General features: G+C 42.9%; 2 protein-coding genes across 8 annotated transcripts; both read left to right on the top strand.

Annotated features, from left to right (window-relative positions):
- The first annotated feature begins 221 nt into the window (after positions 1-221).
- LOC306935230 (uncharacterized protein) lies at positions 222-4,363 on the top strand. 7 transcript variants are annotated; one of them, XM_079518195.1, is made up of 3 exons: positions 222-341; positions 2,055-2,176; positions 3,132-4,363. In XM_079518195.1, exons 2-3 carry the CDS (start codon positions 2,101-2,103, stop codon positions 3,833-3,835), a joined length of 780 nt encoding a protein of 259 aa, XP_079374321.1. In that variant the 5' UTR covers positions 222-341; positions 2,055-2,100; the 3' UTR covers positions 3,836-4,363. The 7 variants fall into 7 exon arrangements, with proteins under 7 accessions (XP_079374321.1, XP_079374315.1, XP_079374316.1 ...); XM_079518189.1 differs by lacking the exon at positions 222-341 and adding an exon at positions 634-772; XM_079518190.1 differs by lacking the exon at positions 222-341 and adding an exon at positions 686-772 and having other exon boundaries at positions 2,058-2,176.
- A 5,839-nt stretch (positions 4,364-10,202) lies between these two features.
- Positions 10,203-11,024, top strand: LOC306935019 (kelch domain-containing protein 3-like; the record flags this gene model as incomplete). Its single annotated transcript, XM_079517839.1, has 1 exon — positions 10,203-11,024. One exon carries the CDS (start codon positions 10,203-10,205, stop codon positions 11,022-11,024), a length of 822 nt encoding a protein of 273 aa, XP_079373965.1.
- Between the last annotated feature and the right edge of the window lie 1,437 nt (positions 11,025-12,461).

Genomic DNA, 12,461 nt, shown 5'->3' with positions numbered 1-12,461 from the left:
CCACAAACGTCATCACAAATTGACCAGGGAACAAAATGTTTGGGGCACACAATTTGCAGGTGGTGTGATTAATTACCCAGCACCATTCAAAACCCACCTGTCAATTGTGTGCCATTTGTGCTTTCCTAGTCAATTTGTGATGACATTTGTGGTGATCAGAGCCAGGACGTTTTGGTAAATTCAGTCCAGCTGTCATTCCGGGCTCCACGCCCGGAGAGAATGTCACCCGTGTGAATCCTGTGGAGATATTTGACTAAACACAAGTTTTCTGCCAGAACTTTAACATGGGTATGAAACTAGAGGACCATATCTGACTCCAAGTCTTAGGAATTATGTATTGGGTGAGTAAACACCGTGCCAACCACATTTATGTCTATGGCTGTGTATTAGGAATATATGTATGATCACTGACATTCTAGGGCTAGTTCTTGTGTAGCCTACTGCAGGAAGAAAAGAAGGATCATATAATTGGGGGAATGGAGAGAGCTGGATTAGCAGGAGTAGGAATGAAGGCAATATTGGAATGTAGTGGAAGTGGGCAGGGAATTTAGCCTGGCTAATAAGCCAGACCGAATCAGCCGTTTGTGATATTAGTCTGGCTTATTAGCCAGGCTGCATTTGATTAGAGCTATGGACCAGAGCTAGCAGGGAACTAAAGAGAACCAAACTGTTAGGAAGAATAATGGGAAGATGTAGGAGTTAAATAACTCCAGCAGATGGCAGGAATGTAACACAAATGGATGCGAGCTGCCCGTTACGAAGAAGTTCCGGGGTAAGGTTTCTGTAGTGTTGACTGTTGGTAAAGCGTGAATCTATCAACCGGGCACAGCCACACACAGTCGGCTGCCTACCACGGAGCTATATATCTTCTATTTCCATAGTTTGATTACGGTAAGGTAAGCGCCAGCTCTGAACTGGTTGTGAATGATGTGAGAGGCCTTGTCAGAGAAGAGCAGTTCTATTCTTAAGGTACAATAACACAGGCCTGCATTTTGGGGGGATTCGTTGGAATATAGCTGAGCAGCGTGGGGGAAAAAGATATGATTCCAACACGCGATCAAATCTATGATCGTCTTGGTCCAAGGTAGCCCGGCCCATTTGGAACCTCTCCCTCCGATAGAGCGGATAAAGACGCTGTACAACGAGCACTGTAAAAGGCACGATATTTCAAATGTAAAGTTCAAACAAAACGTTGAAATCATGGACGGTTTCTCAGAGTGGGTTCCATGCTGGACCCCCATCCCCATGCAGGCAGTGGCAGGGTTCATTTTGTTGAAGACTAAATCTTTTCTGGAAAATGTAACATTGTAGCCCAAACATTTAGACTCTCGTAGAGGTTTTTTTCGATTCTGACGAATCAAAAACCTCTACGAGAGTCTAAATGTTTGGGCTAGTAACATTGCATTAAAGGACAACTTCGCCACTTTTCAACCTACCTTCATATAATTGGTCCTCACACATTTTTTTCTGATCTGTCTGTCTCATGGGAGGGCTGTGGGCAGTTCAGAAATCCGTCCACATCGATGGGGAATCAAAGCTAATAGAAACTGCAGGCTTTCTATTCCTGAAAAGTTGCAATACAATAATGGAAGCCATCATTCTCACAATACAAATCTAAATATCTGTTCAAAAATATATATATTTAAAACATTTCTTGTCTAATGTCACTGGTGGACGGGTTTCTGAACTGCCCACAGCCCTCCTATGAGACACAGACCCGAGTAGGATTTAATCAACATTATAGGTTGAAAAGTGGTGAAGTGGTCCTTTAAGACAAAGACTAAGGTTTTTCAGAAGAGTAAATAGGACTAAGAAGACTAGGCGTGTTATTCATAAGACTAAATCAAAATATTCTGAAACAATTAACACTGCCCTAGAGGTTACCTCTCCTATAGTCCCAACAGACAGTAAAGATGATTGGTTTGCTGTATGGAATAATTGCTGCTGCCCTTCAGTAATATTTGTTTGCAGCTTGTATGTGCATGGTTTACACCCCAGGCGCGTGTGTGTGCGTGTGCGCGCGCGCGTGTGTGTGTGTGTGTGTGTCCGTCCAGCAGGGACAGTCATCTATCTGGTCACAGCGAGCCCCCTCAGGACCACATGCTAGCCAAAAGTCAGGGCCTGAATGCTACTGCCTCCTGTAGTAGGACACTGGAGGACAACAACAACAGCTGCAGTGAGTAACAGACACACGGGAAGATGCAAAGATCATACAGTTTACCATCCATTTTCAATGGAAGCCTGCAGCGACATGAAGATACAAAGATACATCCAACGTTTGTAGCTGTTGCAAAAGGTACAATGGCTACAAAGCTACAAAAAAGTTGAGCCGTTTTCTTTTTTTCCCCCAACTTCAGCTACAAAGACACAAATACACTGTAACGTTGCATCTTTTGCATCTGCCAGTGTGGACGCAGCATTAGGCCGCGAATTATGATAGAGGGTATGCGTGTGACATCATCATCAAACCAGGAAGTTATGCAGGAATGCCTACTGAGTGGCAAAAAACTACTTGACAGCCCATACATCCACACAGAAAAGTCCTATCTGATTGCATAAAACGACATTAAACAATGTTAAACTCACTTTGCATGTTGCTTTGCCACTCGATGTGCCATTCACTTTAAGCATGCCCATACCCTCTATTCCAGGACTCATTCCAGACCACTGCTGGCCCGCCCAACGTAATTCGGCCACTTGGGGGGGCGAATTATCATAATTAATAACTTTTTTGCCAAATTTGCTAACCAATCATAGAAAAGGATCAATAACCTGATTGATATGGGGTGGCGACTGGTCGGGGTTCGATCCCCGGCCGGGTCATACCAAATAATCTAAAAATGGGACGCAGTGCCTCCCTGCTTGGCACTCAGCATCAAGTGTTGGATTGGGGTCATGTTCCTGCGACATACTAGCGTCATGTCCAGGGGGTGTACTTGTACATCAAGCTGCCTCACGCTACAGAAACAGGAGATAGGCTCCTGCCCTATGGGCCTCATGGCTCATCAAGGCTTACTTACTTATCCCCATCCACATCCACACAGTGATAATGTTTTATTTTAAATGTTGTTGCGTTTTGCATGCCATACACATTGAGTTGCTGTCTGCTTACATCTCCCCTCTCCTCCTAGGTTTCCTGCAGCTCTCCGTGTGTAAAGAGGATGATGTGTTCCCTGAACAACAGGAGAGGAGCTCCAGTCTGCTGCAGGAGGAACCAGAGCCTCCACAGATTAAAGGAGAACACCAGGAGAGGAGCTCCAGTCTGCTGCAGGAGGAACCAGAGCCTCCACGGATTAAAGGAGAACAGCAGGAGAGGAGCTCCAGTCTGCTGCAGGAGGAACCAGAGCCTCCACAGATTAAAGTAGAACAGCAGGAGAGGAGCTCCAGTCTGCTGCAGGAGGAACCAGAGCCTCCACAGATTAAAGGAGAACAGGGGGAGGAGATCATCCAAAAACCAGAGGAGGCTCACGGGGCAACGAGCAGCAACTTGCCTCGGGACCTGAAATCAAAAACACAGACTTCATCGATAAGATACATACAGGGGAAGAAAATCCATAGTTGTACAGAGTGTGGAAAGATCTTTTTAGAGAATAGTCACCTGAAAATACACATGAGGTTTCACACGGGTGAGAAACCCTACACCTGTGAGGTATGTGACAAGAGTTTCACTACCAGTAGTCATAGGACGAGGCACATGAAGACTCATGCAGGTGAAAAGGAATTCACTTGTGCAACGTGTGGCGAAGTCTTTGGTCAGAAGGGTAGTCTGACGATACACATGCGGATTCATACAGGTGAAAAACCCCTCATTGAATATATGTTGGCAAAGTCTTAGGGCACATGACATGAGTCATCTGAAAGAACACACATGGATTCATGCATGGAAAACCCCTTTAAACTCTATTCTATTGAAGGGAGTCTGACAAGGTGAGGACTCAAACGGGTGAAAAACCCATTACTTGAGTGTGGCAAAGTCTTTGGTCAGAATGTTGGATAATTGAAACTACATGTGGATTCATACTGGTGAAAGGCCCTTGTACAGATTGCCAAAGAAGCTTCACACAAAGGGCACATGGACAAAAAAATCTCAATGTTCAACTAACAGTTAGTTAAACACTAACTTTTTTCTTCCAAAGAAGCAATTTGTGGTGACAGGTGATATCTCAAACCTGGGTTTGAGTTATACATATTCACTGTAATCCAATATGACAGTTACACAATCTGACCATGTCAATATTTCAAAATAAAATCAACATAATTCATCTGTACATTCAACATTTTTTTTAAAATAAAGTCTGTATTTCTGCACTCAATCTTACACTATTGTTGGTTTATAAAGCACTGAATGTATGCCGGATTAAAGTTCTCGGTCGCCATCACTGGTTTCATTATTTTTTATACGATTAAATATATAAAGGGTATGCGTGTGACATCATACTCTGAAGTTATGCAGGAATGCCTACTGAGTGGCAAAAGAAATACAGTGCCTGCTATTGAGATGGGAGGGGAGAGACATGACCTAAACATGAGTGTAGAAAGTATCACAGTTATAAAATATTAACATTTTATGTGATTGTATTTATTAAACCATCTGTGGTTCTAATACCATAGTTTGTAGGATGATGGTGGTCAGAACCTGTTGTCTATAGCAGACCTACGCTGCCATCTAGTTGTGGTAAGGACTCATTGCTCACACATTCATAAAGAATATAAAAAAAAATCACTCAATACATTAAGTGGATTCATGAATGTATATGTCCCGATACACTTTTTTCGTTTCCGATCCGATCCCACAATTTCTGTGTTAGCCGATACCGAAACCAGAGAATATTATTTATAATAATACAAAAAGAAAAAAGATCTTATTTTGAAGTGTTTATAGCTATCTAGCTATATATCTGGTGTTGTGTTTATAGCAGACTCCTCACTCAAATGTGCACTTGCAGTTTGGGCAACTCCAAAGCAAACTCCACATGCCGCAACATTGTATTTACCTGCTATAGTGTCAACCCCCTTGACACTAATAATCTGTGGTTAGACTGGCATATTTGCCGATACCGATATGAACCGATATGACTAAATAAGGGCCGATCCCCCAATACAGATACAGTATCAGGACATCTCTAATGTATATAGACAATATTTTAGGCCAATAAAAAATACCTTATACCAAATTCCCCACCCCACAACCCCGGCTGCCGGACTATTATTATTTATTTTTTTGCCATGATGAACGGTGTACCAAAGCCAGAAATCACACTAGCCTCACCAATTGTAATTAAAATAAAATGATTAAAATATGGTCACAAAAAAAAAAAAGTGAGCCCAGAGAATAATTACTTTAGACCAATATAAGTTATATAACCCATAACATGAAGACTGAACTGAGACCGAGTAAATGTTCAAATATAGTCAAAAACCTTCCCATCCAAATAATGCCAGGCAGGTCATTCACTTCTTCCTCTGAATCCTCAGCACTTTATAACTTGATCAATTGATAATGATCCTTCCGTCTATACTGGGTTAAAGTTGATGATCCTTCCGTCTATACTGGGTTAAAGTTTTGATGATCCTTCCGTCTATACTGGGTTAAAGTTTTGAAACGCATCATTGGATCCTCATTCTTTCCCTACTGTATGTCGACTAAACTTGAAACAATCATTTTCCAAATGTGGGTTCAAGCTGTAACATTTGAATATTCAAAGGTTGAGTACAGTAAGTCCCATATTAAAGCTTTCACACAGTTAAAGGGATATTTCAGTTTAAAAGTGTCATTTCATTGTCTACTTGTGAACACCCTTTATTTTATTTGGATATTAATTTTATTCAACACACATCACACCCCCTTCCTGTAACTAACTAATTTCAAACTCCTTTTGTTAGATTGAACACCTGTTCTGGGGACTGATTACCCTGTGAGAGGGCTGTGTTTAGTCAATTACTTTATTTGTTTTAGGATTCGTTTTTAATGGATCTTGTCATTTTCCAATATGGGAATTGACAAAACACGGCGACTGTGAGGGCAGTATGAGTCACCAGAACCAAGGACGGGTGCTTTCGATGAATCGAACGTGGTTAATGTTGTTTGAAGTAATGATGTTTGTATGGGCGTGTCTGATAAAATAAATTGCCTATCTAAATAGTGAATCAAGTAAAACTGTTTGGGATGTTCACAGAAGCCTGAGTAGGAGGAGGAGGGCGTACAGCAGGTCAGAAGCCTGAGTAGGAGGAGGAGGGCGTACAGCAGGTCAGACAGATGGTAGGCTCCCTCCCACTGCTACTGGGCAGCCGCCACCTTGATCCCAAACCTGGACCCCCAGCACCTGCAGTCCTGCAAAAGGGAGACAGAACATCAGTTAGGAACTCAGTGAAATTAATTAAAAGGACATCATTTATTGAGGGTTAGAAAGGGTCGTATGTATGCTAGGGGCCTGGTATGGTCTCGCAAAACAAATAACTAAATAAAAAATAAGTCGCAAAGAAACTAATAAAATGGGTCTGGCTATAAAGCCGGCATTAATAGTGGACCGAGGCTACAAAGGGCGGACCACATTTATAATAATAATAATCTTTATTGTCCTGAAGGATATTTGTCTTCACAATCTGTTCAACACCCACATCAAAAACAACACAGAGCACATAACACCAAGACAATACAAAAACATGAGGTCCCCACTGTGTACAGAACCATCCTATCGGCTTTGTTCAATGCCGCGAAGCTCCTACTTTTTCCATGGCAAGGTTACACCATACACCAGGGGTGCCCACACTGTGTGAGAGCTACTTTGAAAATGACCAGTTCAACAAGATCTACCCACCGAAAAAATTATAAAAATGTACCTGGGGCGGCTTTGGAATAGCGGCGCTGGCGTTACGTATAAGACAAACTTGGAATGGTAAATAGAGGGAGAAAATGGAATAGGTAAGGGTTTTGGATTTAATTTGTAATTCTACTGACATTTGTGAGCAGCAACCCTCTTTAAAAAAAGTATTGCATTATGGGTTTGAGCTGACAGGAAGTCAAAGCCCATCCTGCTACATCTGCACATAAAAATACATTTTTATCTGATTATGTCTTCACCCCCCCGTCTACTAAACTCGATCAGAAATCACTACATTACACATGATCTCTGGAGTCATGTGATAAATAAACATGGCGGTATCTGACCCTGTGGCGCCACAAATTAAAACGTCTACAGTCATTATTTACCTCCACAGCTTCCTCAGGTCCCGACAGCTGCAACCCGCCACTTACACAGCCCTCCGGGTATAGGCCATACATGGCCTGGCAGAGATAGGCACTCCATGGAGCGCACCTTTTAACGTTGCATGTTGTCACATGTGGATGGATTGTGCATCTGTGTTCTGAGCAGGCGCACTAGGACTTCAGACGATAGAAGCATGCGCAGTAGCGTTTTAAATGCGTCGCAAAGTCTGACACGGCAACTCGCTCGCTTTAGCTCGCTCGATGGCGTCTCACTCGCTTGTCTCGTGACTCAAGTTCGCTTGAGACGGCGCGCCTCCGTCGCGGTCAAACACTATGTCTGCACAGGAAATGAGCGAGCATTCAGACTGCGATATTGCGTGAAAAACTGTCCCAATATGGAGCGTCGGTCATTGCGTTGCGACGTAGTCTGAACCAATCAAATAACCAATAAATAGTAGCGTGTACAGATCTCAACCAATAAAAGTATTTGGGGCCACGAAACCTCACTCAAATAGAGACTCCGCGAGCGAATATAGGAGGGGTGGACGACGTCGCATTCTCATTGAAATACATTCATTCTAATGAGATTTCAGCACTCACCTACCTTTTGTGTTTCAGCTCAGTCTAGTCCTGAGCTGTGCCATTGACTTCCATTATAACATGGAAGTTAAATATATTATTGGTCAAAAACCTCCCAACTCCACCAGAGATGATCATGACCTGACGAAGATGTAATTGACACATCGAAACGTTGTCACTTTTTACCTGCACCCTGTTATAATAAAATAAGGGCCTAAATCGTCTGAGCTGCTCCAGTGCCTTCTTGTTCACATATATGTCCTGCTCCTGAGATGCACCAGATTGGCCTGCTATAGGCTTGAGGCGCGGCTGGAACTCCCTTCTACATCCACCAGAGATGTATTTGGGTAAAGTGATGATAATGTAAGGAAACATACTCATGTATCTGACAATGTATAAAGTCACCAAACCAACTTTGATGAGACAGTATTGCAGTGTTCTAAAAACATGTTTTTTTATGGGCCCTAACCCCTCCAATGCATGGTTTTTTTTATGGGCCCTAACCCCTCCAATGCATGGTGTTTGAAGATTACATCATATGGCAGCCAAGTCTATGGGATTTGTAATGTGTGTTTAGAGCACTTTGAAGAGCCAAGTCTATGGACTTTAATGTTTGTTTAGAGCACTTTGAAGAGCCAAGTCTATGGACTTTAATGTTTGTTTAGGGCACTTTGAAGAGCCAAGTCTATGGACTTTAATGTTTGTTTAGGGCACTTTGAAGAGCCAAGTCTATGGACTTTAATGTTTGTTTATGACACTTTGAAGAGCCAAGTCTATGGACTTTAATGTTTGTTTAGGGCACTTTGAAGAGCCAAGTCTATGGACTTTAATGTTTGTTTAGGGCACTAAATGGTGACGCAAGACGTCATGTGGCTGATATAAATACAGTGGGCACCGCTCACTTCACACGAGTGTGATTTTGTTTCCTTGCTCGACAACAGAGATATATAATACAAAAATCACACTTGTGTGAACTGAGGGGCGCCCACTGTATTCCTATCAGCCATATGACATCTTACAATGCAATAAGCCTATCTCACAGAATTTCCCCGCCCCCCTTAATACGCCCCCTTTCGGGGTTAGTGGTGATAGCGTGACGTCACTCCATAGACGCTACATGTTAACAGAGGTAATTTAAGAAGTCTACAACTTTTGTTTTCTCAAGGTAAGGTTTGTTCTATCTGTTTGAGCTGATTTACCATCTTGTTTGCTTCATAATAATATTGGTCTGTCACATTTTTACATTATAAAATGTACTTAGATTCTCCAGAGAAAAAAACGTGTAAATGCTAATGTTAAAGACACCACTATTTACCGGAAGTGGGCGTGGAAAGCGGGCTGTAAGATAGGCCTATTAGCACCAGGTGAAAAAGGGGTTACAAAAACCATGTGAAAAAGGTTTAGATACAAATAAATACATAAATAAAACAGTTAAAAACTAGGTGACCATTACTCTGATCAGCACAATATATCTCAGAGTTACAGACCTGTAAGGGTCCATTTTTACCCATGGTGGTCTTGGTCTGTCTGCTGTGTAGAGCCTGTCTGTCTGCTGTGTACAGCCTGTCTGTCTGCTGTGTAGAGCCTGTCTGTCTGCTGTGTACAGCCTGTCTGTCTGCTGTGTAGAGCCTGTCTGTCTGCTGTGTAGAGCCTGTCTGTCTGCTGTGTAGAGCCTGTCTGTCTGCTGTGTAGAGCTTGTCTGTCTGCTTTGCAGAGCCTGTCTGTCTGCTGTGTACAGCCTGTCTGTCTGCTGTGTACAGCCTGTCTGTCTGCTGTGTAGAGCCTGTCTGTCTGCTGTGTAGAGCCTGTCTGTCTGCTGTATAGAGCCTGTCTGTCTGCTGTATAGAGCCTGTCTGTCTGCTGTGTAGAGCCTGTCTGTCTGCTGTGTAGAGCCTGTCTGTCTGCTGTGTAGAGCCTGTCTGTCTGCTGTGTAGACTGTAGAGCCTCTCTGGTTGGGGTTGCTATGGTGAGAAATTTACCATATTAGGGACATCAACAGGCATCAACTTCCTTGATTGGCCAGCCCAACCCATCAGCTTTGTGGATTGGCCAAAACCTTGCATGACGTTTGTGCCACTGAACCAATATAAGTGTTAGAGCACACAATAGGACACCATTCTGTTACTCAAAGAGACTGGAAGAAGCTAATTTAACCCTGGAGGATCTGTTGTGAGAAATGTTCTGCTGGACGCTGAATCTGAACAGAGGGCCTCATAATGCCGGTCAAGCTGCTGTTGCCGTGGGAGACAAAGTCTACTCATTTGGAGGGTCCAGGAAGGACAGAGATGATCAGATTGATGTTCACGTCTTCAACACAGTGCCTTTACGCTGGAGGAGGTTGACGCCAGTGACAACATTTAGAGCAGAATGTATCCTTGAGGTTCCGACCAATCGCCACTCCCACACAGCTGTTCTGATGGAAGATATCTATATCTGGGGAGGTTATAAATATGACACAAGGACCTACTGCAACATTCTTTATGGATTTGATGTGGACACCCATGGATGGTTCCGGCCCAAGGTCTCTGGAACCGTTCCAGATGCGACGTACTGGCACTCAGCCTGTGTCTTGGGGAAGGTCATGTTTATCTATGGAGGATTCACCCAGATGACTGGACGCACTGACATGTACAAGTTGGACACCAGCACAATGGTCTGGACTTTAATCAACGCCAGAGGAACTCCACGTCGTGCTACAGGATGTCACTCTGCCACCATCATCGGGACAAAGATCTTTGTATTTGGGAACTTGTTGTTCAGCAAGGACTACAACATCAGAGTGTTTGACACAGAGACCAACCACTGGCTGAGAACATCTTCTGCACAGCTTTTTCCAGAAAGACGCTACGGTCAATCAGCCTTTACCTACAATGGAGAGCTGTACATATTTGGTGGCTGGAACGAAAACTCGACCTTCAATGATCTGTGGAAATTCAACCCAGAGACCTTCTCCTGGAAGAAGGTTGAGCCCAAAGGGAAAGGCCCTGCTGGGATGTATATATATAGGATGGGTTGTTGCATGGTGGGAGATCGCATCATCCTCTTTGGAGGACAAAACACACCTGATGACCTGTACATGTTAGACTTGAGTCCTAGTCTCAAGACGTTATGCAAGCTAGCAGTTATTCAGCATGATCTGGACCAATCAGAACTCACACACGACATCAGGTGGGAACTGGAATCCATGACTAACAACAACAGCAACAAATACAAACAAAACTATGACAGGATCCAATGAGGGTGTGGCCTCACGTGGATCTCAGACTTCATGTGACCAATATGTGATGTCACCACTGATGTATCTGTGACATAATGACTCCATATTTGGGCATGGTTTCAGCCCGATCCGACTGCCGTTGACTTCCATTATAACATTGAAGTTAAATATATGAAATATAAAAGGGGAAAAAGGCAAAGTTCAGCCTCATCCAGATACCATGCGAGAGAGAAATATTAAGATAAAATAAAAAATAAATAAAATGCTTCTGGCTAAACCTCCTAACTCCATTGGATCCTCAAGCTGTTGGTCAAACCACCTAACTCCAACTTTGGAGATAGCTGTTATTTCCATCATTATTAGAATGACGAAGTCTGACAAAAAATAATAAATAAACAAAAGCAATTGTCAAAAACTGCACTAGAGCATCACTTTACTTTGGGGTAAAGTGATGATTCATCTTTTTTTAGGGCACTAAATGACGACGTAAGACTCCATGTGGCTTATATAAATACAGTGGGCGCCCTTCACTTCACACAAGTGTGATTTTGCCCCCTTGCTCGCTAACTTGGGAGCTTATTTATGATTTCACCCACTCACACCTGCAAATAAAATCAAACCTGAAAGCAAGACAAAGCCTACGATAATATTGCCTAGGCCTATTTGTGCCTGTTGTAATTTTAACACAAGCCATTTTGCCTTTGGTCTGCTGAGAAATAAAGCTAAACCAACATTCTACAAAGTTTAAAAACGGGTCGGCTCCATCTCAACATGATTGTAAACACTAAAAATAACCAATAATATAACCAATAATAACCAATAATAAAGTCTGACACGGCAACTCGCTCGCTTTAGCTCGCTCGATGGCGTCTCACTCGCTTGTCTCGTGACTCAAGTTCGCTTGAGACGGCGCGTCTCCGTCACGGTCAAACACTACGTCTGCACAGGAAATGAGCGAGCATTCCGACTGCGATATTGCGTGAAAAACTGTCCCAATATGGAGCGTCGGTCATTGCGTTGCGACGTAGTCTGAACCAATCAAATAACCAATAAATAGTAGCGTGTACAGATCTCAACCAATAGAAGTATTTGGGGCCACGAAACCTCACTCAAATAGAGACTCCGTGAGCGAATATAGGAGGGGTGGACGACGTCGCATTCTCATTGAAATACATTTATTCTAATGAGATTTCAGCACTCACCTACCTTTTGTGTTTCAGCTCAGTCTAGTCCTGAGCTGTGCCATTGACTTCCATTATAACATGGAAGTTAAATATATTAATGGTCAAAAACCTCCCAACTCCACCAGAGATGTATTTGGGTAAAGTGATGATAATGTAAGGAAACATACATTCATGTATCTGACAAATGTATAAAGTCACCATACCAACTTTGATGAGACAGTATTGCAGTGTTCTAAAAATATGTTTTTTTATGAGCCCTAACCCCTCCAATGCA

Source organism: Electrona antarctica, assembly GCF_951216825.1.
Source record: "Electrona antarctica genome assembly, chromosome: 13".
In the NCBI taxonomy this organism is placed as follows: domain Eukaryota; kingdom Metazoa; phylum Chordata; class Actinopteri; order Myctophiformes; family Myctophidae; genus Electrona; species Electrona antarctica.
Note: the sequence above shows the minus strand (reverse complement) of the source record. Positions and strands in the feature narration are given on the sequence as shown.